We start from the raw sequence: 27,104 nt of genomic DNA, 5'->3' as shown, positions 1-27,104 counted from the left end.
ATGTATATATGCAAATATATATATTTGGGTACTTGTAAGGAATTAGTAGTTAGTAATTGGCTTAATAAGGAAAATAAAATATTAAGGAACTGTAAATCTAGTTGCTTAAAAGCTAAACATTATTTCAATTAATTTAATCTTTTTAAAAACCATGAAAAATATATCTATATTTCCAAGTTGATAGAGAAAACTTTCAAATTAATTACTTGTACTCTCATCAGCTTGTCTTTTTTTTGATGAAGTATTACAAAACAGCACTTTGCCAATTGGTGGGATTAGATTTAAACACTCCACATCTTTACTCAGATAAGCACTGTATATCATCACCCCCCCAAAACAAACAGGCCTTTAGTGCCGTCAGGAAACTAGCAGGGCACTTGGCATGAAAAACAAACCCACGTTTTTAATTATATTTTACAAAATCTATACTTTAATAATGTATACACAGTTTTAAAAAATACAGAGCACTCACGCCCATGTACTCTACCAAAAAAAGAAGGAAAGAAAGAAAACTTTCTACTGCTTCATGCATGCACACACAATGCACTAAGCATAACTGCATTTACAAGACAGGAAGGCAGCTCTGTATTAAGCATACACAAGTAATAGATACTGTAACTTCACCCTAACAGGACAAACCTACAAAGTTTAAGAAACTGAGGACTAAACCTGCAGTATAAGCTAATCCTATTTTTCTTAAGATTGTTTTCTCTCAAGGTAGTCCAGAAAAGGGGGAGGGGGCATCACTTTCAGCAATCAAAACCATTCCAAGATCCATTAATGAAATCTACAACATACTAAGGAGGAATAAAAGAAAAGCAATAAAGTCATTGCGTCCCTAGGACTGGAGATGAGAATAAAAGTAACCTGGAAATTTGCTAATTTTATTCCAAGAATGCATCCTACGCCACCGATAGCCCGACCAGCTACTTGGGGGAAGGTTACGGCTCCAAAGCGCGGATCACTGGGCGTCTCATGCCGACAGGGTCGCGCGTCCTAACTGGCCATCTGGAAGGGCTCGGGCTGGAAGCCGAAGAGCCTTTGGCCGTAGGGCTCGCTTTCGCCCGGCAGCTTCGCGCCCGCGAACGGAAGGTAGTGGTCTCGGCCGAAGTGCTCACAGTGGAGATTGACCCAGTCCCGCTCGGAGCCGAATCGCTCTGCCTCGGCCAGGATGCGGGTCAGAGCCATGATGTAGCTCAGCGCCATCTGCAGGGTCTCGTACTTGGACAGTTTTTTATCCTGGCCCCATTGGGGTACCACCCTGCGCAGACGGTCGAAAGCCGTGTTGAGTCCCTGCATGCGACGGCGCTCGCGCGCGTTGGCCGCTAGGCGCCTGCGCGCCGCGCTCTCCAGCCGCCCCTCCCCGGAGCACGTGCCCGCGCACTCGGCGCCGCCCGCGCACGGGGGCGCGGCACGCGCTCCCGCCGCCGGGTTGCTGGGCTTGCAGGACTTCATCCCCCGCCGGAAAGAGAGAGGCGCCGAGCTCTCCGGTCCGCTCAGGACCTGTGCGTGGGCTGGTGTATGAAGCCTCTCTGCAACTTGGCTCTTCTTAGCAAATAAGTCATGCACAAAGCAACCGTGTGGTTCGAAGTTTGTAGTGGGAGTGCGGTGCCCCGCCTTCTGTCCTATTGGATAGCCAGACTGATGTCTCTTCAATTGCCAAAGTTTAGGGGAAATTGAGATGTGGAAGAGAAAGTCATTTTCCCAACGTTAAGTTGAAAAAGAGAAGGGAACTTTCCTGCAGCAGAATTGGTGTCGCTGGTTCGGGAAATGTCTTTCAAGTCCTCTGGGAAAGCCCGAGACTTCTTTTCTGGAAGACAAAATCTTTCCCCAAGCTTAGAGAGGAAAGGAGCGCTTCTTCCGCAGTAGCTGTCGGAGAGTGCTGGATGCATCTTTGAAGGAGGAGAATTTATAGCAGAGCGCTGAAGGAGGGAAACAGGTGGTGGCAGGTGGGCGGGCGTCCCTCGGCCTCCATCTCAGCACCTTCCTACCCTGGGAACTGCAGGGGGGAAGGGGGACGACGCACGGCAAAATCCTGACATTACAGCCTTCGTCTGTTGGAAGTTTCTCCAAAGCTATGTCCAACACTAACCCACCATCTGGAGTGGCCGGGCTGTCCCCAAAAGAATAACAAGCTGGGGGTGGGCGGAGGGCTTGGTTCATCCTCTCCCATATCAGCGAGCAGCTTACATTATCAAAAACTGAACCAAGGGTTTTAAATTATTAGAAATCACTTGTGTGAATATGCTGGTCTTGGAATTTTAAGATATATAGACGTTTAGTGCCAGAAAATTTCGCTTTGTCAAGATGTGTGGCAATTTTGCACAATGCTGATTGAATGTATTCAATTGAGTATATTCATTTTATTTTAGCTATTAAGCAAGTTGGGACAAACTAGTAGGTCCTAATATTATTTCAGACCTGAAATTTTACTGTGCAAATAATTTGGCTGTTTTCTGCAGAATAATTTATCACAGCATATTAAAAGATATTGATATGCTCACAGACATAGAAAATAAACTTATGGTTACCAAAGGGGATCGGGTGGGGAATAAATTAGGAGTTTGGGATTAACATACACACACTACTATATATAAAATAGATAAACAAGGACCTACTGTATAGCACAGGGAACTATATTCAATATTTTGTAGTAACCTATAATGGAAAAAAATCTGAAAAAGAATATATATATAAACTGAATCACTTTGCTGTACACCTGAAACTAACACAACATTGTAAATTAACTATACTTCAATTTTAAAAATGGTTTTAAAGAGATATTAATGTGTATGTAAAAGATGTATATTATTCTACTATATAATTGGATTGCGTGAGCTTGGATACTTAGGCAAATTCAGAATTTATACTCAATTCCCCCTGACACCGGTTTATAAATGTTTTCGGGACATATATTGAGATGATAATCACTTAATTATTTAATTTGACTTTTAAATCTAATAAAACTAATCATAATGTGCATACATGTACAAAATGGGAATATCTAAGTGATTTGTGAGGTTTTAAAAAAATAATTCCTAATGGAAGACTTTTTCCCCCACCTCATAAAGCTATAAATATGTCATACTACTTGGATGTTTCAGTTGTGTCAACTGTCCTCAGGAACAATAATGAAGCATGATTTCCACTATTGATAGTGATGTGCTGATTTATAGAGAAACCATTAACTTGATTCTCTTATCTCAGTTTCTTTCTAGATCTTAAGGAAGAGTAAAGTGGCAAAGAAACCAGTTCCAAATAGATTCAAGCCAGAATCATTTCTGGATTCTTTACTAAGATCAAGTTTGTTCTTTCTCCTTTTGAAATATGGATTATGTAGGCATTATTCTCAGATATTTTTGTTTAATTAAATTATCAACAAGCTCCCACAAATCAGGAGTCTTTTAACTGTGTCTTACTTCCCTTACCATTGCTTGAGACTAAAACCCCATTGTGACTGCCCTGACTCCAAGTCCTGTCTTCCCATAAATAGTTGATTAATCCCCAGCTGAAGCAATGACAATGAAATGAAGTTGAGTAACATGAAGACAATAGAATGCAATTGGACATTAATGATCTCCAGCATGACAGATGTTGAACACAGACTTTTGCATGGAGACACTCAGCTCTATTACTCTGATTCTTAACAGTCTTGGTCAGGAACAGCAGTCCTATGACAGGAGAGACTATGTTTAGTCATCAAAATGTCAAATACATTTTTTTGAGTTTTCACGGAAATCAGCCCTACTAATGCTATTATTTCTCATGTTCATTTATCTCATCTGTTTCCCCCAAGGAGCCTCCTCTGTGCTACCCTTTGGAATGTTTCCCTAAAAAACGTACTGTTCTGGACACTATTGACCAAACTGCTAATGAGATGCATGATTTTGCAGGCCATGTATTCAGGGTTGGTGAGATTATAGCCTGTGCACCAAGAGAATTATAAACACAACTTGAAGAGAAAAAGGAAGCCCAGCAGTGTGCACACCACACAGCTATATTAGAACAAACTAGCAGATATCTGTGACATGAAATTGATCCAAGGATAGACAGTATTGCTGCAATAAAGGGCCTTAGAAGGTATATAGTAATTCATTGCCCAAATGTATTCTGAAGGACAATTTATTAGTACTACAAAGATGCTTCTGGGGGAAAAGGATTCCACTGTCAAGTAAATTTGGGAAAAACGTCTGCTATTTTCCTGCTTAGAGTCATGAAGCAAAATTGGTATAGTAAAGTTTCTGAGAAGTCCTGGAGTAAAGAAACCTTCTGACTCCATAGTTTCCTAGACCTTCCCGAACACAGAACCCTTTCTTCCTAGAAAGGTCTTTTAACAAAGTTCCTTGGAATACACGTTTCCAAACCTGCTCTAATACCTTCCATTTATTTTATAGAGGAGGAGACTGAGATCCAGAGACTAAACATTAGGTTCAAAGGCACTGAACAACTGAGTGACTAAATTAAGAAGTCAAATCTCCTGTAGCCTCTGATTTTAGAGATTTTAAAATTGAGATCACTTAATACAAGCCCCTCAGTTTATACTGGGGCAGCTGAGATCCACTAATGACTTCCCAAAGTCAGCAGAGTCACTAGTAAAAGTTTCAGGAATAGAATTAGAAATTTTGTGCTTAAAGGACAGTGTCATTTATTTCATAACCCTAGTGTCTAGCACAGTGCATAGAAAATAACAAGTAATAAACAACCCAGCCTGAGTGGCTGAAAAAAATGTTACGTAAATGATAGATAAATGCCAATCAGAATGCGTGTATTGCCAGGGAATAACCTTTACAAATAATTTACATTCCCTCACTTTGTAAAGAATACACATTAGATCCACATTTTGAATGAAGAATTGATCCTTTCTTATCAAGAAACACATCTATAGCCATTTGAGCCATAAGAACTTGCATGTCAGACTAATTTCTACCATGTTTCTATACTGAGGGCATGATCCTACCAGGTGAATTGGCAGTTACTATATGTCTAGGGTTGGCCAGAAATCAAAACTGGCAGATGGAGATGGGAGACAGTGGAAGATAGAAAGAGCTTACACCTGTAGGAGCAGAAAAGTAGGAGAAACATTATTTTAGCGGTAAAAGATCAATGGCTGGAAATTACTACATTAAATGGCTAGACTAGGTTAAAGGGTAAACGTTTCTTAATTATCCAAAACTATAATTTTCTAAATAAAAACTCTCCAAAGAAACACACAATTAAAAGAGAGGAGAACACTTGTTCATTCTGAATTTGCAAAAAAAAATACGGAAAATGAGGAATGGGGTTTGCTTCTGGAGAGCATGGCAACTGGGGGACTCTGAGTACCTGAAAGGCAGCAGAGGTGAGCCAGCAAAAGACAAGGGAACAGTGAAGTTGAGTTCCACTTATATTTCATTAAAGACCAGAAGTGCAAGGTCTTAAACATTCTTGTGATCTTATAATGTGCTATGTGTTACCAAGTGGGGAAAAAACTGCAAAAGGATTTATGTGTTTAGAGAAAGGAAGGGAGAGGCAAAGTCTTGCATCTCTGTCACCTGCCCCTCAACGATCCAGGGAAGAGAAAACCCAGTGGAGGGAAGAAACTAAGAAGGGACAGAGACTAACAATGGGGCCAAGAGAGAGATGAATAAGACGGGAGGCCCTGTCCTAGGCCCCAGAAATGATCTCTCACCTCCAGAAAATACGGGCTCACTAAAGGGCCCCAGCTGATTCTCCAACCCCCAGCACATGCTGCTTGAGAATTCGGGCTTGGGAGTCTGATTTAGTTTCTGGTGCCAAGAGCCAGAATGACTTGTAGGGTTTGGACTCTGGGTGGTAGATCTTAGCCTCCTCTTAGTGTCTGGGCTGAGCAGCATCTTTGAAGCCAGTTTTGAATCCTGGATCTCCTTTCAACTAGCTGTGTACTCTTGCACAAATCACTTCTCTGATTTCTCCATCTGCAAAGTGGAATCATAATACATACCTCGCAGGGCAGTAGTGAGCATTAAATGAGGTTTTATTAAATAAAGACCTCTGCCAGGTCCCTAAGAAAGTCACTCTTTAAATGACATCTAATACTATACAAGTGATAATGAAAATGAATTCATCATCAGTTTCTGCAGCTTTTGACTTTAATGAATAATTTTTGAACCTTTTACACATAAAGCTACAGTTAAGGGGGAAGGGATAAACTGGGAGATTAGGACTGACATATACACACTACTATATATAAAATAGATAACTAATAAGGACCTACTGTATAGCACAGGGAACTCGACTCAATACTCTGTAATGGCCTATATGGGAAAAGAGTCTAAAAAAGAGTAGATATATGTATATGTATAACTGATTCACTTTGCTGTACACCTGAAACTAACCACATTGTAATCAACGATATTCCAATTAAAAAAAAAAAAAAAGCTACAGTTAAGCGTGATGTGAATTCCAGTTGTGTGACCTTGAGCAATTTACCTAACCTCTCTAAGCCTCTTACCTTATCTGTAAGGAGGGTTAATAATAGATCTTATAGAATTGATATGAGGATTGAGTTAGTTACTCTTTGTAAAGCACTTAGACCTATGCCTGGCATACAATTAAACGCAATACAGGTGCTTGTTTAGATAAACAAAATGACCTGTTGCAATTATCCAGATCATTTTTGTTTTATTTCCTTTCTCTTCAGTGCTTGACCCACAGAGTGAATAGGGACGGGAGACAAGGTTAAATTCAAAGGAGTTCCTTCTGCCTTTGATACTGGAGCAATCTAAGTTTGAAATATCAGAGGCTAAAACAACGCAGCTCAGGGCCTTACTGGGTAGCAGATTCGGTGGTTTCACTGTAGTTAGAGGTTCAATCTCACAATGACAGACATATTTTTAAAGCATTAATTTTCAGGAGATGCTCCACTTTTCCAGTGACTGAAATGTTTGCACTCACCATCCAGGGTCCTTCCCTTCCTAGAACTGAGGTATCTGAGAAGATAAATCAATAATCATGATGTTTCTCAGACGTCCCTGGCGGTACAGAGTGGATAAGACTCTGCACTCCCAATGTAGGGGGCCTGGGTTTGATCCCTGGTTGGGGAACTAGATCCCACATGCATGCCGCAACTAAGAAGTCCGTGCTGCAACAAAGGCCCGGTACAGCCTAAATAAATACATTTTTTTTTAAAAAAGTAATAATCATGATGTCTCTTTTCATGAACGTAGATAGATGCATAACAAAGGGAATCAGTCTCAGGGGTGTGCTGGACTGTTCTATGGTAAATCTGGGCTGGGAGCTATGTTTTTTAGAATGCCCTTCCCTGTGTGCTTCTGGGTTTGAGTTAGGCAAAAGTGAAGTTGCATGAGCTTGGGAGGCAGAAGTGAAGCCACCATGGTCTGAAGATCAGTGTAGATTAGAGGCCGTGAGGGACAGATGCAGAGGTGCTGGTAGATTCCAGCTTGTCCTTGCTCTTTCTCAGGCTGCATCCAGTGCTCCCCCCCAACCACCGGCCCTGCTGACCAAAAGCGGCCGCAGGCCCACTATCAGATGCTTCACGTGAACGCATAGAGGCGGTGGCCTCAAAGAAGCGGACTTCTGCACCAGTGCCCCCACCCAGTCTTACTCCTGCAGCTGGACATGCTTGGCTTCCAGACTCCCCTGCAAGCTCTGACTCATTCAGCCCAGCCAGGGCTGCTTAGCGACTGTTCTCTCATCCTTCAACAACCCTTTTTGGAACTTTATGTCCCTAGCTCCTTCCCCAAGTGTGTAAGGACTCATTCTTATAATAAATTCCTTCTTCTATAATACTCACAGTGGCTCTGCTTCCCTGGTTGAACCCTGACTGATACAAGGAATCTTTCACCTGGCCACAGAAAGGCCATAGGACCTATCCCTGCACAGAGACCCTCCACACTAGTGCCCCATAGTCTATGTGTCTGCCAGAATTAGAACCTTTGTCTCTTGGACAGTAATCACTATTTCCATCTGTTCAGCCCTGTGCCAGGCAACAGCAAGGATAAGACCGCATTTAGCCTAATGGAATTCACCATCTAGTTGTGGAGATAAGATCCAAGACACATCAAAAAAGTTGCCTGAGGGAAATTCCTGGCGGTCCAGTGGTTAGGACTTGGCACTTTCACTGCCGATGCCTCAGGTTCGATCCCTGGTCGGGATCAGGCAAGCCTTGCAGTGCAGCCAAAAAATAATTATTATAATAATAATAATAAAGAAAAGCTTTAAAAAAAAGAAAAAAAAAAAAAAAAGACTAGCCTGAGTAGTAAACCAGGGTCATGGCCCCCAAGAGGTGCACTAGATAGTCCATTAGAGTATGGGAAATGATTAGAAATTTTGCTGATATTTATTTTATCTCATTCTTTTCATTTCTGTCTCAGGGTATGTTTTATAGTGTACAAAACATAAATACATATATTTATATGTGAGTATATACCAATGCTTTTTTTTTTTAACTGATAGGAGCACTTGAGCAGAAAAGTTGGGACCACTGTCCTAGGCATGAGGCAATACATAGTTAGTACAATTAGGAGCTCAGAGCAAGGAGATTTCACTGTGCTCTGGAGGAAGAAGGATTTCGGCTACCTCTCTTACTGCTGCCCGCTCAAAAGGCTACTCCCCCTCCACTGCCCACACTCACCCACAGCTTGGGGCTCCTTCACTGGTTGCTCCCCCAGCCTCAAATGCCATTTCCCCAGATCTTCCCTGGCTGGCTCCGTTGTATCACTCAGCTCCTGCTCTATCTGATGCTGTATGTCCTTAGTTGTTTGTTTAGAAACTCCAGGAATTCAGGGGCTTCCTCTGTACTGTTCCTAGCTATATCTCCAGTATCTAGAATTGTGTCTAGTACATAACAGATGCTCAAGAAATACTGGTTGAAGGAATGAAGGAAAAGAAGGGAGGAGGAAAAGGGAGATGAAGGGACCCCCACACACAAAGGGAGAGTAGAAACTGTCCCCCTTAGCAACACAGCTCTTTTTCCTCCTGCTCATAGGACTCTTTGGGGGGAAACTGTGCCCTCCAAAGGCAGGGACCACAGGCCTGCTGCTTCTATTTCTGCTCTGAAATTGTGATATCTGCTGCTTCACAGTGAGCAGGTGGCTTACTCCCCCAAAGGGTGGCTCTCATTACAATCCAGGTTTCAGGCAGTACCTGAGTCAGCGCAGAGTAAAAGCCCAGAGGCCTCGTCGGCCCAGGCCAGCCGCTGATGCCCCAAGGGGAAGCGGTTTTCTGTTGATTTGAGCTGGTGTTGCTTTTTTGTTTCCTTGTGCAGTTTCAGCAGCTTGGCTGCACAAGTTATTCTAAATGTCCAAACACCCAGGTCTTTTAATTCTGAGGTTGTGTCCCTGTCCCTCCTCACCATCGTGTTTGAGTCTTACTTTCCTGCCTCCTACTGACTTCCCCTGAGTGGGGAGCAAAAAAGAAATCATGCCTAGCTGACCAGATATCTGTACCCATCAGATTCCTAGGCTCTGTCTAAGCGGAGTCCGACATTGGTAGTCATAGTAGTATATACTCTTTTCTATTCATTTGGCAACCATATACCAATTTGTTTCATTGTTTCAAACTAATTTTCATTCATTTGTTTATTCAACAAATATGTATTGCACGTACTATGTGCTGGGTACTGTTGTAAGCCCTAGAAATAGTGTTGACCGCACTGCAAAAATCTCTACCCTCATGGATATTTAAAACTTGGTATTGTTGCTATATTCTGATGAATTTATTTTCTGTTTCTCCAGATAGGTTGTAAGTTTTTTTGAGGGAAGGGGCAAATTTTAGATATCTGGGTCTAGAGTGTTCAGTGAATACATATTTGCTGTTGTTGTTGACTGAAGGTCTTACTCAGGCTGATCTTAAGCAAAGGAAACCAATATCATCACCATAAAAAAATTAACACCTATGGGAAACACCAAATGCTTACCAGGTCTTAGTTCCTAGCCTCATCATATCTTTTGAGTAGGGACTGTTACAATCTTCATTTTGTGGCCAAGAAAACTGAGGGCTCTGGTTAAACTGAGCTACACAGCCAGTGACTAGATTTGAAACCCAGTTCTCTTTCTTCCTAGAGCCCATGCTCCGTGTTGCACTGAGTCTTGCCTAGAAGAGCTTTGATGTCAGAGAAAGAGACTTATTCATCACTGTGCCCCCAGTGCCTAGAAGGATGCCTGGCACATAGTAGACCTTCATTAAAGTGCTGTAACATGTTCACAGCACTGTGTCAGTCCCAGCAAGTCTCAGCCCTGCTAAACAGTAGGCAGTGGGGCGTGTAATTGGCAGGCACGATTAGACTATTTCTGCGAACCAAGTCTGAGGTTTCCTTGGAGCACCATCTCCCGCTACTGGTATAGAATTAGTACCTAGTGCTGAGCTTGGTGTCTGATGTGCCTGGGGGTGGATGAGAAGCTTCTAAGGACTCACTGACCTCAGCCTTCCTCTTTGGACCCTTCTGCAGCACCCTCACCCTCCACTTCCCGTCTCCCACTGTGTCACTGTGTGCCCCCCTCCTTGGGTTCCTGGAGCCTGTACGACCCTCAGTCTGGTGAGTGGGGTCCCTCATTTACCATGAGCTCTCTTCTCCCAAGAACTGGTCACTTGCTCTTCTCTCAGAAGAGGACAAGGGGCCTGCTTCATCCTACACATTCTTCTGGAGCCCCAGGACCCACCACTTGATCATTTCCACATTTCGCCAAACATAAAGCCTCCTGCTTCTGCATCTCTTCACACAATCTCAGATCCTCAGAAGTCAGTACCAAAGGAGAGGAGCCTAAGTTGGCAATACCCCTCTGACACTGGGCTCCTGACCATCCTCCTCGCAGGCCAGTTTCACCACTGAGTCGGCTCTTCCAACTCCAGCCTTCCACTGCTTGCATGTTCACCTCCCCGCCGCTGCCTGCTCTTGAGGCTTCAGTGGACCAGACAACTGAGCACCTGACGCTTTGCCAGTCATAAAACCACTGCTGACTGCAGTGCTCAGAATACAAGTAATGCCCACAACCCTTTCCTTTCAGCTCACTTGTCCTGTTCCCCAGTGGCTAATGCCCAGTTGCCATATAATGTGTCACTCTAGGTCATCTAGGTAACTTGATTCACCCTAGCAAGTTTGCTTTGCTACTAACTGATGAACACTGAATTGGGACCCAGGTTACAGTGGTTCATGCCTCCATGCTCCCTGGTGTCATGCAGGATGCAGGTAAGTCATCTCGGATGGAAGCCAAAAGTTTACTTAACTACTTGATGACTTTAGGCCAAGAAACACCCTGGAACACAAGTTTTCTGCAGAAGCCCACTATAAGAATCTTTTACCAATTCGATCTCCCAAGTGTCTCCATACTCAAATAGGTCAGAGAAATTCCAGAGTGCTGTTTCCAACCTTCGGTGCCCCCTTTCTCCCATGCCTCACTTCACCCAGAAGATCAGCTTTATTTGTTCCCCCAAAGTATGTTTCCCAAAGTGTGTCCTGAAACTCTTACCCTTCAATAAAGAAAAGGAAATTCTGGCTTAAACAAAGGTGCACAGGCTTTACTATGATCATGGTCCTTCTCAGAATGGGAAATGCAGAGTTTCCTAAATTATGTGGCCATGGAAACTCTTCATCTCAGAGGATATCCAGAGAGCAGTACCCACAGAAAACATTTTTGGAAAATGCAACCTGAGTCCACACTCTTACATTAAGGAAAAGGCCGTCTTAAAAATATCTGTGTATTTTTTTTTTTTTTAATCTGTATGTCTTTACACTCAAAAGTTTAACTTGCTATTTTGAAATGAAGGAACCAACCTCTTCTCTTCTACATTCTAGGCATTCTTTTGAGTCCTGAAGATTTCTCTTATAAAGTGACTTGTGAGCATGCAGACACTCCAGGTAGTGCTGAGGGTGAGGTGGATGTGCTGGGAGGAGACTGTTGGGGCTGAGAAAACTTTCAGGGCAAAAAACTGGCCGGTGAGCAGGATGGTCAGAGATCACTGCTCAGCTGGCAGCCAGACCAGAATTTGACCGTACATAAAGGGACCCAGGAAAGGAGGTGCCAACAGAGAGAAGGGCATTGGTGGCAGGGTAAGATTCAAACTCCAGCCTAACCCACAGTTCATTGCCCAAGGCCTGGTAGTAACACATGCCCGTGAATAACCTACCACTGTTATTTGAATGCTTCTAACTATTGTCCAATTAATCCACTAAAAAGAGAGAGAAACAGACAGAATCAGACATCGTATACCTCCTGATGGAAAAACACAGCACCTGGTGTATCTACTAAAAAGTTGAACCTGAATCTTATTAGGCCTCCACCTCGAACAATCAATTTGCATGACCTTCCGGGGACACAGAAACTTGTCAAGAGATACCACATGGGGCGGGGGGCGCAATCAGCAAAATCCAGAACTGAGAATCTCAGTAGGACAACTGACACATTGATAACAAGTATCCTGCATGAAGAAAAAGTGAAGAGGGAACCTAGGAAATTAGAACAAGACGCTAGAACCACATCAACCAAGTACAATGTGTGGATCTTGTTTGAATCCTGACTCAAACCAACTCTAAAAATATTTATGAGACAATGAGGGAAATTTGGACACTGATTGCTCGTTTGATAAGGAATTACTGTTAATTATTTTCAGTGTAATAAAAATATCATGGTTACATTAAGTCCTTATATATATATATATATATTTTAATATTTATTTATTTGGCTGCGCCGGGTCTTAGTTGCAGCATGCAAGATCTTAGTTCCCTGATCAGGGATCGAACCCGGGCCCCCTGCATTGGGAGCACGGAGTCTTAACTGCTGGACCACCAGGGAAGACGCAAGTCCTTATATTTTAGAGATACATACTGAAATAGTCACAAATGAAATTATATAATGTGTGGGATTTGCTTCAAAATAATCTAGGGCAAAGGGAAATGGGTGGAAGTATAGGTAAAACAAAATTGCCTATGAGTTAATAGTTGTTGAAGCTGAGTGATGGAGATATTATGGTTCATTATAACTGGCCTGGAAACAGGGACATAATTCAGGAATTCCCTGGAGGTCCAGTGGTTAGGACTCAGCACTTCCACTGCATGGGCCACAGGTTCGATACCTGGTCTGGGAACTAAAATCCCGCATGCCACCCTGGGGGCCAAAAAAAAAAAAAAGAAATGGGGACATAACTCAGAACAGTAGCAGTGTGTGTCTTCAGGTTTCAGGTGCTGGTGGACAGCATCAGTGCCTTGGGGTCAAGGAGGTGACCCAGTTCAATCAAACCACCAAGTCTGCTTCTGAAGCTGATCCAACTCTCTTCTGGTTTTATCCAAGACCTGCCTGGAGACCCACCTAACTGCTTCCCCCTGGTCTGATCCCAGTCCCTTTACCGTGTGGGGAGGAGAGGAAGAGTGGGAGACTTAGAGAGACAAATGGAAGGCCCTAGAGTCCTCAAGCAGGGAGCTCCGTAAGAGAAGGCTCTAACTGCTAACTTATGACGTGGAAACATGAAAATTCCGGGAAGCTGGCGGAAGTTTTGGTGAATTATGTGAAGTCTAATAAGCTAAAGCAAGACCACGGATGCTCCAAGTGGCTCCTGCAGAAGTGAGGATGGGTTGTGCCGAGGGCGGCTATCTGGGTGGAGGCTGGTCATGTCCACAGGGGGAGGATGCACTCCATGGCCAGAAAAGAGCAGGAATTGAACTGGCCCTAACAGGGATTCGTGTCTTTAGCTCTGTTACGAAGTTAGCCACCCCTTGGTGACATCGTATGAAAATCTCCCTATTTGAGGGAGCTAGGAGGGAGACTTTGATCTCTTGCTCAGGGATTTTGCCCAGCTTCAAAGATGTCACTGATAAATGGACCCAACCTCACATTTGGATCCTCAGAGGAAGCCCTTTGCAGAAGATGAGACCAGAGCCTTCCTAGTCTGAATCAGTGCCCGAATGTGGATTAGAAGCGTGGATCCTATGGAAGAAGCCATTTCCAGTAATAACTGTAAGAAACCCATGGCTTGCTTCACTGGATGATTCACACAGCCGAGGCTGTTTCAATTCATCACTGAAGGTAATGTTATAATTCATTTTTTAAAAATGTACTTAGCCGTACAAGTTTGTGCAGCTTAGATGAGCCTGGGGCCTTTTTTTTCAGAGATTTTAGCACTTGCAAAATTAACGCTACAGTGTCACCTATACTTGAGGAAGTGCACTTGGTCATTTTGTGTAGGCACAAATTTAAATCCCAGGTTACCAGACACAGATGTAAATCGCTTAGCCAAAGAACAGATCCAGCTGGCTAACCATCTGGCACATGCATCTCCATGCAGCCTTATAGCTCTTGTGGCTGAAGATGCCTTTTGTGGGGGAAATTTTATGTTATGATGATATTCTCAAGGTTGGAGAACCCAAAGATTCTGGATTAAACCACTTGCAAACACCACAAACTTATTGTACAAAACTTATCCCTCTCTGCTTTTTTTTTTTTTTAAGTTTTCAGTAGGTAACATCACTTAAGGTTCTTGCAGAAGAAAAAAAGAAAGTGGAACCAGTCTTTAAGCAAAAGAGGAGATATGGAACGATATAAGGAGTAGCTCACTAAATCAAAGGAAACTTAAACAACCCATTCTCTGGCAGGATGTGAATGAAGGTGACCTGGGACCTTAGCAGCCATTGCTCTTGGCCCTGGAGCATTATCATGAGATGACTCTGCTCCAACTTGCTTGTCTATTCCAGTCAAGTTTTCAAATACCCGGGAGAGAGAAATGGACTGGCCAGCTTGTCAGGCATCTCTAGCTATGGCTAGGAAACAGTCACATGGTCACTGGGGGGCTGGTTGTGAGCTAGAAGCCACTGCAGTTTGTGTCTGTTAGAGAAAGGGGGACCCTTTCATCCTGCCCCAATGATGGGGATCCAGCAGAAACTGCAGATAAAGAAAAAAAGTAATCAGGCACCTCATGGAAACTGAGATTCTGGCTATAACACAGTTCTCAGCCAACCACTGCTCTCTCTTCATCTGGGAGAAATGGCCCTTCCGCTCTTGTTCTCCTCACCCAGCTCCACTCAGAAGCAGGGCTCCTCACCCCTGTTCCCTTGTTGTCTATTGCAATAAAATTGCCTCTGATGGAGGAGAGGAGAGCTTGGAATACATGTGGCCAGGCAGGCCCATGCACCATCAGAGTGTCTGGCCCTGAAGAATGCAACCCCATCCTCAGCTACACAAAAGTTTTTCTCCCATGTGAGTAAGCACTTGATCTTGATCTCTCCACATCTCTCCTGGAAATCTTATCCAACTGTCTCCTGGGAATGATCCACCTGAGAAACACAACAGAAGTCCTTGCCATGGCTGTTGCTGAGTTCCCTGGAGTTCTGGTTCTAATAGGACTGGGGACTGGCATGAAGTGCTTCTAAAGCAACAACCCATTCATTGCAGGGTGAATCAAAATACAGTGTTATGCCTGATCTTTATCTCTTTGTTGAAAAATAAGAAAGACTCATGAATGAGAACAAGGGAGAAACGAGCAAGTTAAATAATTCACATACAACTTTAAGACTGTGGAGTTTGAGGGTAAAATGTTAAAATTTAAGATTTTAAAACCAGCACCGCTCACTCAAGTCTTCTGTTCCTGCCTATTTTAACATGCCTATCTTGTTCATATTTGGCCGGAATTATCATTATCCTTATTGTCATTTTTAATACCCAAGATGTATTAAAAGTACATCCACATACCAGACACTATACTAAACACTTTCACCATATTATCTTATTCCATCCCCTCAGCAGCCCAGTGAGGTGGGTACAATTATTATCCCCATTTTACAGATGAGGAATGTGAGGCCCAGAGAGGTTAAGAAACTTGCCCCAAGGTCCTTCTGCTGGTGAGTGATGGAAACTGAATTTGTCTGACCGCAGAACATAACCTCTAAACCACCATAAAATCGGAGTCGGAACATTGATAATGATTCAATATTGGCATAGGCAGAGGAACCCACATGTCTCCCTCAGGCTGTGGTAAAGCTTTGGGGGCTTACATGTACCGCATTTGTGGTCAGACCTTTAGGGAACTGTTGACCGAAACCACCGGCCTTGGCCAGGCCCACGTGCCTGAGTTGTCTCACATCAGGAGGTCCTGATAAGGAACATGGTGCTGCCTCGAAAGCTAACCGGGAGAATTCAGGAGGAGCCAAAAGAGGGAGGAGATGACCAACCTCCCAGAGTCCTTTGCTCTGGAACCCATCTTGGCTGAGAGATGCTCGTGCCACCAGGAAGGACCCTGAGTCAAGACTATGGTCCAAGCAAGATGACTGGCCAGAGACAACCTGGAAACTAACCCCATTACCATAATCCCTGAGACTACGACCATGTAGCAGAGCAGTTCTCCTGGGTTCCCCTACCCTGCTGCTCTCTGTCCAGGCACCCCTTTCCAATAACGTCTCTTGCGTTGTCAGCTCACGTGTCTCCTTGGACAATTCATTTCGGAGTGTTAGACAACAGCCCACTCTCGGGCCCTGGAAGGGTTCCCCCTTCCTGTCACAAGACCTCCAGGTCTTGGATAGATCGTGGCCTGACAGCCAGGCCCCAACACTAGGCTCTAGTAAACAGACTCTTTAATTTCGCTTATCGATGGGCAGCGAAGACATCAGACTCCATTGGAGCAATCCTGGGAGGATGCTCTGAGCTCTGCCCTGCCCATTAGGAGCTGTAAGTTTGTGCAAACAACCATAAAATTAACCCCACCCGGGGAGGGGACATTGATTTCCAATTGGCATAGTTCACCAGATGCTGTTTGGTCTAAGAATTGCTTGACCTCTACTAGTGACGCCACCTGCCCTTGGCTTTGCAGGGAGTGTTCCCAGCAGGGAAGGCCACTGCACTCCTGCTTGCTGCTGGAACTTGGGCTGTAGGCGTGGCGGGCTCCCCATATGTTGCAGGGGAGAGGCCAGCCACGCCCCGGGGATGGATTCACCCTCTTATCCAACTCTGGGGCTAAAGCTACCCCCAAGAGATTACAGGCGCTCCCAGCCCCAACTAATTAAATAGGTGGCCTCCTGATGCTAAAAGGGAATGAGGGCGGAAAAACAGCCGGACCCAGAAACCACCGATGCGTGCCTAAACGGTCTCTAATGGGTCAGGGTGGTTCTATGCCTGAGACCTGGCGTTCTGTATAGTTTGTAGTTTTCAAATCTTATAGTTCAAAACGTGTGTCATAGAAGCTTTACACATTATTTAAAATAATATTTCCTATTAATGAGTATATCTTACAATTATTATTATTACAAACCAATCCTTGTGTTAAAACATTGGAATAAAAGTAACTATTCAAAGACAATATTTTTTCTCATGGCACAACCTGCAGATGATTCTACTATATGATTCTACTATACAACACACACACACACACACACACAAACACATAAAGAGGCAGCTTCTGGATTCAAAGCTAAGTGTCTGCCTAAATTACCTAAATCTAAATGTTCATGCAATTATAAGTTTAGATGAAAACTAAAATCATGGTTTGGATTAAGGAAAGAAACCTTTAGAGTTTTTCAGGAGTTCAGCCCTCAAGAGAGTTATTATTAGTTGTTCTGCTTTCCACTCTGTTTTTGCTACAAATCGTTTAGAAGAGGATCTGAGATGCAAAGAGGAAGACAGTTGCAATAATAGGAAATTGGACTAAATTAAAATGATACTAAGTCACAGCACAACTTGGCCTCTTTGCCACCAACTTTTGACATTCTAATTAGGGTAAATGGTTATGCAAATCTAATCAGTCACTCATTTCTCCCCCAGCCAGAGCGCGTGTGATTGTTTAAGTGAGGACTGTTGATGGCATAATTAAAGCTCTCCTAAAAATTAACTGGGAATTGGAGGACAGCCTCCAAAGATGCCCTAATTTGTGGGCAGCCCAGCACAGCTGTCCTTTTGTCCAGCCTGCCACCAGGACGCCTCGAGTTTCCCCATCAATATAATAGAATGTGACACTCGAGGTGTTCTCAAGCCTCAGTCCACAGGATGGAGTGGAAGACACAGACCGGCAGGAGTCTGCTGTACCCAGGGTTGCCTCCTGGGCATGTTCAGCTGAGAAAATGGGGTTTCAGGTGACCCCAAACACGAAACACAGAACACCTGGGTTTGGGGGGCATCTATGAAACATAATTAATTGGTTGTGAGTTGATAAACGTTGAAGCTGCATGATGGGTGAAAGGGGTGGGGAGTGGCAGGGAAGAAAGCCAGGAGTAGTAACTATAGTATCAATGTTTGCTTTGTTTTTGTGCATGCTTGAAATTGTCCACAATAAAAAAAAATTTTTTAATGTGTACAATACTGTTAATTAAACAAGGAGGCCGGGCTTCCCTGGTGGCGCAGTGGTTGACAATCTGCCTGCCAATGCAGGGGACACGGGTTCGAGCCCTGGTCTGGGAAGATCCCACATGCCGCGGAGCAACTAGGCCCGTGAGCCACAACTACTGAGCCTGCGCGTCTGGAGCCTGTGCTCCCAACAAGAGAGGCCGCGATAGTGAGAGGCCCGCGCACCACGATGAATAGTGGCCCCCGCTCGCCACAACTAGAGAAAGCCCTCGCACAGAAACGAAGACCCAACACAGCCATAAATAAATAAATTAAATAAATAAATAAAATAAAATAAAAATATATATATAAACAAGGAGGCCTTTCAAAATAAATTTAAAAAATAAATAAACAAGGAGGTCATTAGACTCAGGTGGTTCTCATACTTAGCTACATAAGCAAACCAAAACCTAAGCCCATAAATGCCTCAAGGGTAAAAAGTCAAAACCTAAGGACAACCAAGCACAGACAGCCAACTAGGCTTTCCCAAACGATGTTTGAGCTTAGCCAATCAAATAATATCCTTGCTCTGCTTCGAAGTCTTCTCGATAATAAAGTCTTGCCCCAGCCCCTGTCAGTGAAGTGCCCCTAACCGCTTCTGGTTTGGCACTGCCTGATTGGAATAGATGTTTGCTCAAATAAACTCTTAAAATTTTAAAATATGCCCCAGTTTATCTTTTTATTTTTAAATAAATTTATATATTTATTTTTGGCTGCATTGGGTCTTCGTTGCTGCCTGCGGGCTTTCTCTAGTTGCGGCGAGTGGGGGCTACTCTTCGTTGCAGTGCACGGGCTTCTCATTGCCGTGGCTTCTCTTGTTACGGAGCATGGGCTCTAGGTGCACAGGCTTCAGTAGTTGTGGCACACGGGCTCAGCAGTTGTGGCTCGCGGGCTCTAGAGCACAGGCTCAGTAGTTGTGGTGCACAGGCTTTGTTGCTCCGCGGCATGTGGTATCTTCCCGGACCAGGGCTCGAACCCATGTCCCCTGCATTGGCAGGCGGATTCTTAACCACTGTGCCACCAGGGGAGCCCCCAGTTTATCTTTTAACACTACCAAGAAATAACATTGACCATGAGGAGGAAGTTCTTAGTAGCAAAAGTCAACTTATGGTTATCCTCTTAAAGGAGGAGAGTCATAGAGCACCTACTGGTTAACATGAGTATGCTGTTCTATTACTTCTTATCACATTGACAACACACCCCCACATCCCACCCTGACTCTTCCCAGTTAGGCCCCAGCTTGGAATGAAGAGCAAAGACTGAGGAGAGACCAGGAGAGAAATGGGTCCAGGTAAGAGACAGAAGAGGGGAAACCAGCTGAGAGGGTGAGAAGAGTGAGATCCCCAGGTATCCATCCAGAGGATAATTGAGAGTTGATTATGAATTAATTCTATGTTGTTGTTGGGCTGCACCCTGCAGGCTTGCAAGCCCTGTACTTGCCCAACTTCAAGAAAGCCTGGAGTCAGCAGCAGAGACATCTATGGTTTGATGGATGGTGGAGCTTACAAGTCTGAAGCAAGGTCCTGGAGCAAGACCCCACTGTGTGCGGTGGCTGGCGGGCAAGATGGCAGCAGTCTTGGCTCCTGGGCCGTGGGGCGGGGGAGGGGAAGAGAGATCAGGTTGGCTCATTGGTTACCGGGGAAACTAGCAGAAGGGCACGCCCCTCACCGCCCCTTTGAGAAGCTATCAGGTAAAGATGGTCAGATCTAAAGATTAGAACAATTACTAGCTGGGGTCTGGGGCAAGTACATACATAGGAAGGTCAGTCATGGGAGTAGGTATAGGTGAAGCAGGCACTGGTCGAGGGGATGAACAGAGAGCAAGAGAACAGACACCTTGAGTGGCCTGGGTGACCTAACCATACAGTCATAAAAAACCAGTACAATCCCATTTGACTTAAAAATAACTTAAGTAAACACTGGTAAATTTAAAAACTAAAAAGTACCTGATAGTCAAGGGGCAGATTCTCTCATGTTTGACAAGCTCCCCTGGCAGCCATGAGTTAAGATGCAATGGGAAAAGAAGTTGGTAGTTTCAGTCCTATGCGTGGAGGTTTTTTAAAGATGGGAGCCCCTTGGCTACAGGAATCACAATGCCAGTAAGCTGCAGGCCTTGGAAATCACCTATCTTCCCCAGTGCAGAATGATGCTTTTTCTTTCTTTTAGAATTATCCACGTCTAGGGTGACAGTAATTAATGAGCTAGTAAAAAGCCTCCCCAGTCAGGCTGTGCCCAGGATTTCCTAGCTTTGTTAGGAAAACTTGAGAGAACCAGTGTGGACTAATTAATTGGTCTTCAGGTAGTAACTAAATCAAAGGTGTCTTGGGTACCCTGGGAAACCAGAGTCTCCTCCTTCTTGAGAATCAATCAGCTTAAGATTGATGAAGGGCTGCTAAGGTCAGGCTTAGAAACACAAAACCATCTGCCAATTCTCGAGGGCTGGTACCTGCAGTAGAGCAATTTTAGAAGAACAGGTGTTCACTTTTAACTTACCTTTTCTTTTCTTTTTTGCTGAAATCATGACTTTAGCTACGAAGAGCCTCCAGTTGGTTGATGAAATTCACAAACGGTCTACTGTAACTTAAAATAACCTGGCCCAAAGGTATTGTGATAACCTCAACGGTTCTTGCACAAAGTCATAAACCACTCATCCCGGGACTTCCCTGGTGGTCCAGTGGTTAAGATTCCGTGCTCCCAATGCAGGGGGCCTGGGCTTGATCCCTGGTCAAGGAACTAGATCCCACACGCCGCAACTAAGAGCCTGCATACCGCAACTAAAAAGATCCCGCACGCCAAAACGAAGATCCCGCATGTGGCCACTAAGACCCGGTGCAGCCACATATATAAATATTAAAAAAAAACCAAAACACTCATCCCCGACAATGGCCACTCTGGCCTCTCTGGAAGAATTTGGCAGCATCAGAAAACAGTAACTACAAGGCATTGCCCCAGAACGGCTGCCATTGCCCCAGAATGGCTGCCATAGACTGAAAGTTTGTGTGTCCCCAAAATTCATATGTTGAAACTGAATCCCCAGTGTGATGGTACGTGGAGGTGGGGCCTCTGGGAAGTGCTTAGGTCACGAGGGTGGAGCCCTCATGAATCAGATTAGTGCCCTTATAAAAACAAGACACCCCAGAGAGATCCCCTGCCCCTTCCACCATGTGAGGACACGACAAGAAGATTGCCATCTATGAACCAGGAAGCAGGCTCTCAACAGACATCAAATCTGCCACTGCCTTGATCTTGGACTGCTACCTTCCAGAACCATGAGATATAAATGTTTATTGTTTATAAGCCACCTAGTCTATGGTATTTTTGTTATAGCAGCCCAAACAGATGAAGGTAAAGACTAAGCCAAGGAACACTGTTTCACTCTGAGTGTGGAACAGATCCAGTCTGGTCCATCTCCTTTGCAGAGTAGGCTTGAGAGCCCACAAAGTCCATAAAACCTGACACTTAAATGTTTCTGGTTCCTTGAAAGTATCTTCAGTAGGCTAAGAACATTTTCATAAGTTTTTGATGATGACCTATAAACACATCCATATGTTTGTTGATGATGGCTCAATGACTATATTTGTTGTTCCTCTATTTAAAAAAAAAAAGATTCAGGGTTAACACCAAGTTTTCTTCTTTTAAATGGAGGTATTTCTTGTTCTTGCTAACCATTTATGTCTCAAATTTCCCGAGAATATGGGAAATTCCCCAAAACACTCTTGTGGTAGATCGTATTTTTCCAAAGATTGCTGCAGTCAAACATACCCCATCTCATATGCTTTTATTACAATGTGACATTAACAATCCTCCATTAAGAGGTGGGATTTGTGTCCCTGCCCCATGAGCCTGGACAGACCTTCATAAATGCCTCAACCAACAGAATGCAGCAGAAGTAAAATCATGTGACTTCCTGGTGTCATAAAAGGTGAGACAGCTTCCACTTGGCTTTCTTGGGGCCTTGGGAGCCAAGCCTACATGGAGGAAGTCCAGCTCTCCTAAACCCGCCATGCTGGAAACATCACGTGGAGAGATTATGTAGAGATAAATGTGTTCAAGGAGGCCTAACTGGGGACATCCCTGGTGGCGCAGTGGTTAAGATTCCGCACTCCCCACGCAGGGGGCCTGGTCAGGGAACTAGATCCCACATGCCTGCTGCAACTAAGAGTTTGCATGCCACAACTAAGGAGCATATGTGCCACAACTAAGGAGCCAGCGAGCCACAACTAAGGAGCCCGCCAGCCGCAACCAAGACCTGGCACAACCAAATAAATAAATAAAATAAAATAAAAATTAAAAAAAAAAAAAAAGGAGGCCTTACTGTTCCAGCTCTCAGCTGTTTCAACTCTCAGCTGTTTCAGCGTCCCCAACTCAGGCTCCAAACGTGTGTAAACAAGCCTTTGATGATCCCAGCCCTGCATTTGAACCACCCCAGCTGACACCAGGTGGAGTAGAAACAAGCCTGCCCAATATGTCCCATGCAAATTCCTGGGGACCCACAGAATCTCCGAGCATACCTCTAAACTTGGGGGTAACATTATACAGGACAGTAAGCAAAGCAACCCTCTAGGGATATTCCTTAAAGTATAGCAAGGGCACTAGATTTGTAATCACATAGCCTGGTTTTGAATCCAGATCTAATCATCTCACTAGCAGAGTAAACTTAAGCAAGTCAATTTCCTTTCTGAGCATTACTTTCCTCATCTATAAAACAAGGATAATAATGACTGCCTTAATATACATCAAAACATTGGGGAGAATATTTCCACACCTATGACACATAAAAGTTCATAATAAAGAAACTGGTAACAAAATGCAATCGAAAATAAGCAAAATACATGAATAGAGAGTTCAGAGAAGATAAAATATAAGTAGCAAGTTACTGTAACAAAAGATGTTTAACTTTCCTAATCAGGTAAATGCAAAGTAATACTAAGCTATCACTTATCAGATTAGCAAAATTCTGCTGGTGGGTTGTGGTTAAAAGGATACAGTGCTCTGGCAACATGAACAGCTACAGTCTCTTTTGGAAGGGTATCTGACAATAGCTACTAAAATGAAAAACACACACATTCCTCTTTTTTTTTTTGCATGTGAGATCTTATTTCCCCCACCAGGGATCGAGCCCATGCCGCCTGCATTGGAAGCGTGGAGTCTTAACCACTGGACTACCAGGGAGGTCCCCCAAAATACACACATTATTCAAACCAGAAATCTCTCTCTCTCAAGTCTATCCTAAAGAAATAAAAGTACCAGGACATAGAAAATAAAGTTGCTCTCTGCAGTACAGCTTCTAATGGTAAAGCATCTGGAAATAAAATCAAAGGTCTTCAATAGGAGACTGAGGGGGTAATTCCCTGGTGGTCCAGTGGTTAAGACTCCGTGATTCCACTGCAGGGGGCACGGGTTTGATCCCTGGTCGGGGAAATAAGATATTGCATGCCGTGAGGCGTAGCCAAAAAAAATAGGAGACTGAGGGGATTGATTGAGTAAATGGTGGAACAGCTAATAATGTTAGAACAAGCTAGAATGAGCTATAGTATGGATCTCTATAGTATAGGTCTCTAGCCACCTCTACAGTACTGCTTCCCTTGTTCAGGATCCACATTCCCAGGAGATGGTTTCTGATTTGGCTGAGCCCGAGTAGCATGCCTGCCCCCTGAGGTGCAGAGAGAGGTAGCACCTGGCCACCTTGGCTTTCTTGGAGGAAGCTGGCTAGTGCCTCCTTGACTATTCACAATGATGCTGCATAACTCCAAACAAATAATCATAACAACAAAAAGTCAGGAAACAGCTTTAATCTATCTTGAGCTAAAAATTGAAAACAATTTTCCCATTCTTTAGCTATCCTTGAGTTTACCTGATGCCCCTTCAGCTGGACAGTCTCATTTCTTTCTCTGCTCCAATAGTACAAGGCTGTGACTCCTCTTATTGTGATTCAATACACAGGGTGTTCATGGTCTCCAAGAGTTCAGTCTCGCACTCACCTGATGCTCTCTGACACGAAGGACTGGTTTGTGGTTTTGACTGTCTCTGCTGTAAGTCCCATCCCATCAATCAATGGTCTCTGTTCAGCAAAAGCCATTTTGCATGTGTATAAAAGAGAAAATAGGCTTGAACAATCTTCCCCTTTACTAGAATCTCACTAGAGTGTTACATACTTTTTGATATCGGGATCAACCCCTGCTGGGAAAGATTACAATAATAACTTGCAGTGAATGATTAACATTGCCAAGCCAACTCCCTAATATTGCATAAAATAAAATGTTTTGGCTCCCCTAAAAATCAGGGTTTATTCTTGCAGGTCTCAGCAACCCAACTTGTTTTGCATATGGTTGCATGTTTAATTAGTGATCCTTCTGTAAGTGTCTGCAACTAGCACCATGATGATTAATAAAATAACTCCTTTAAAGCTCCATTTAGCTAGCAGAACTGCACAATCAGGTGTAATTAATTCATCATTAATAAATCATGGCTGATTAATCTGTGTATTACCAACATTTTACTGAACAGCTCCCACCTGAGCACAGCTAATTTTTCTATGCTGAACAGAACTGGAAGCTAAGAGGGAAAAAAAAAAAAAAAAACCCAGCTCCTCCAAAACTGCACTAAGCAGCAAGTATATTGGTATGGTCAAGGAGATTTTGAGATAATGCACATTTAAAGTTGTTGAGCTACAAAGGCAATTATCACTTGGGAGGGAAGAAAACAGTGGCTGAATACTAGTGGTTCTCAAACTTAAGTGTACACCCGGATCACCTGGAGGGCTTGTTAAAAACCAGACTTCTGGTCTCCATCTCCAGAGCTTCTGATTCAGTGGGTCTGGGATGGGGCCTGAGAATTTGCTTTTCTAACAAGCTCCTAGGTGGTGCAGATGCTGCTTGTCTAGGTACCACACCTGGAGAACCATAGTTCTCCCTTTCTCATACCCTGGGGATGACTCACAATCGCCATGATTCCTATGTCCTTTCTATAGGTTTTAATAGTTTAAAAAACAACAATAAAAATAGCTTACAGGGGCTTCCCTGGTGGCGCAGTGGTTGAGAATCTGCCTGCCAATGCAGGGGACACGGGTTCGAGCCCTGGTCTGGGAAGATCCCACATGCCGCGGAGAAACTAGGACCGTGAGCCACAATTACTGAGCCTGCGCGTCTGGAGCCTGTGCTCCGCAACAAGAGACGCCGCGATAATGAGAGGCCCGCGCAACGCGATGAAGAATGGCCCCCACTTGCCACAACTAGAGAAAGCCCTCGCACAGAAACGAAGACCCAACACAGCCATAAATAAATAAATTTAAAAAAAAAAAAGCTTACAGTATTATTTATCTATCCTTGTGTTTACATGCTATCTCTTCAACTGGATTGTTAGTTTAATAATTACTTTCTTTTATTTCTCTCAGCCCCCATAGAACCTAACTACTTTCAGGATGTAGAAACTCTAGACAAAACCCAGACATGCCATGTGCATTCATCTCTGAAGCCTTACTCATGCCCCAGTCTTTCGAAGCCCTGTCCTTCAACACTCCCCTGACTACGCCATAGCATTCAGTGTCTGCCATATGTAGACCCTAATCACAGACCAGTGCAAGTGCTCATTATCTTTTCATGAAAGGATGAGCCTGGTTTTCCCAGAGTCCCTTGAGAGCTCTATAAGCTTCCCCTCTAATCTCCTTTGCAGCCTGGCCCCCAGCTCTCCACCCCACCAGCTTCTAGCCCTGTGTCTTATACACAGGAGACAGCAAATTGCTTTTTACCAACCACGTCAGATTGCTGAGCAGTAGATCTGACACATGGGCTGGGAATTCAGATCCCAGCTGGGCACCTAACTTGCAGAATACATGGGAGCCACAGCAAGGGGAATTCCCACCCCAAAAAGAACTTGGAAAGAGGCAAGATATTACTTTTCATGTTTAATTTTACTACCACTCTATCACACATACATTTTAAAAAATTTCTGGGCTTTTTAGTTATTTAGTTACATGTCCTGATTTTTAGTTATTAAACATGAGTGTGTTCCAATGGAGAAAATAACTTTTTAGGTACATTAAAATTACTCCAATCTTACCCTCCACATGCGAACTCTTTTCACTTTTCTATCTTCATGATCCATCTTTGTCTATACAAATTTGTATTCTCCACAGACACAGAATAACATTGCTAACAGTTTATACTCAACCATGATTTTCTTTCTTGGTATTGTATCATGAAATTTTTTTTCATATTTCCTCATAGTTATTGGGTCTTTTCAATGGCTGCAAAATAGTCTGTCTGGTACACCTAAGTTTAAATGGTTTGATCTTACTCCTCATAAATTTGTTCCTCATTTTGTGCTTGGTGCTCATAATCAAAGGTGACAACATTATTCTTCGTTATTGGTTACTTACATTTCAAATATACTCACAGGTAGAGCCAAAACTCCATTAGTTAACTAGTCAGGAAGCATTATTAAATTTCCATTAATATGTCTTTGTTGTTCTATGTCTAAGGTGAGGATTAAGTAGACTACTATGCAAACTTTATTCAAAGCAGCCCCTTACATTTCTTTCTACGCGGAAAATGCTTGGTAAGTCAAGATTGCAGCATCGCGCACAAGCACATCTAGGCCGTCAGCGTGCCCTCTAAAACAAGAGCAGCACCTCCCTTGATGTCAACTCGTCCATCAGGACGCAGGGAAATCTTCAATTCTCCTCCCCGGCTGGAACACTGAAAGGCTAAAGAAAACATAAAACGAGTCACAAATTAAGATCATTTTCACCCTTTTTAATTAACAGGACATAGTGAGAGACCACTTATTACAAGCTCTAGAATCCTCCCAGGTCAGTTTAAAGAACACATCCGTT

The 27,104-nt window shown here is 43.7% G+C and overlaps 2 protein-coding genes across 9 annotated transcripts in view; both read right to left on the bottom strand.

The window, feature by feature from the left end:
* Positions 1 to 857: 857 nt before the first annotated feature.
* On the bottom strand, positions 858 to 24,258 carry ATOH7 (atonal bHLH transcription factor 7). Its single transcript, XM_082424622.1, has 2 exons — positions 19,779 to 24,258; positions 858 to 1,892 (listed from the first exon to the last, which is right to left on the bottom strand). Exon 2 carries the CDS (start codon positions 1,453 to 1,455, stop codon positions 997 to 999), a length of 459 nt encoding a protein of 152 aa, XP_082280748.1. The 5' UTR covers positions 1,456 to 1,892; positions 19,779 to 24,258; the 3' UTR covers positions 858 to 996.
* A 1,903-nt stretch (positions 24,259 to 26,161) lies between these two features.
* Positions 26,162 to 27,104, bottom strand: part of PBLD (phenazine biosynthesis like protein domain containing) — a 43,446-nt gene continuing 42,503 nt past the window's right edge. For all 8 annotated transcript variants that reach the window (XM_082424593.1, XM_082424594.1, XM_082424591.1 and 5 more), the window contains one exon: positions 26,162 to 26,975. In XM_082424593.1, coding sequence (XP_082280719.1) covers positions 26,863 to 26,975 — 113 coding nt within the window. In that variant the 3' untranslated portion in view covers positions 26,162 to 26,862. The remainder of the gene's footprint in view (positions 26,976 to 27,104) is intronic.

This window comes from Balaenoptera physalus (assembly GCF_965194825.1).
Source record: "Balaenoptera physalus genome assembly, chromosome: 14".
NCBI classification, from domain to species: Eukaryota; Metazoa; Chordata; class Mammalia; order Artiodactyla; family Balaenopteridae; genus Balaenoptera; species Balaenoptera physalus.
Note: the sequence above shows the minus strand (reverse complement) of the source record. Positions and strands in the feature narration are given on the sequence as shown.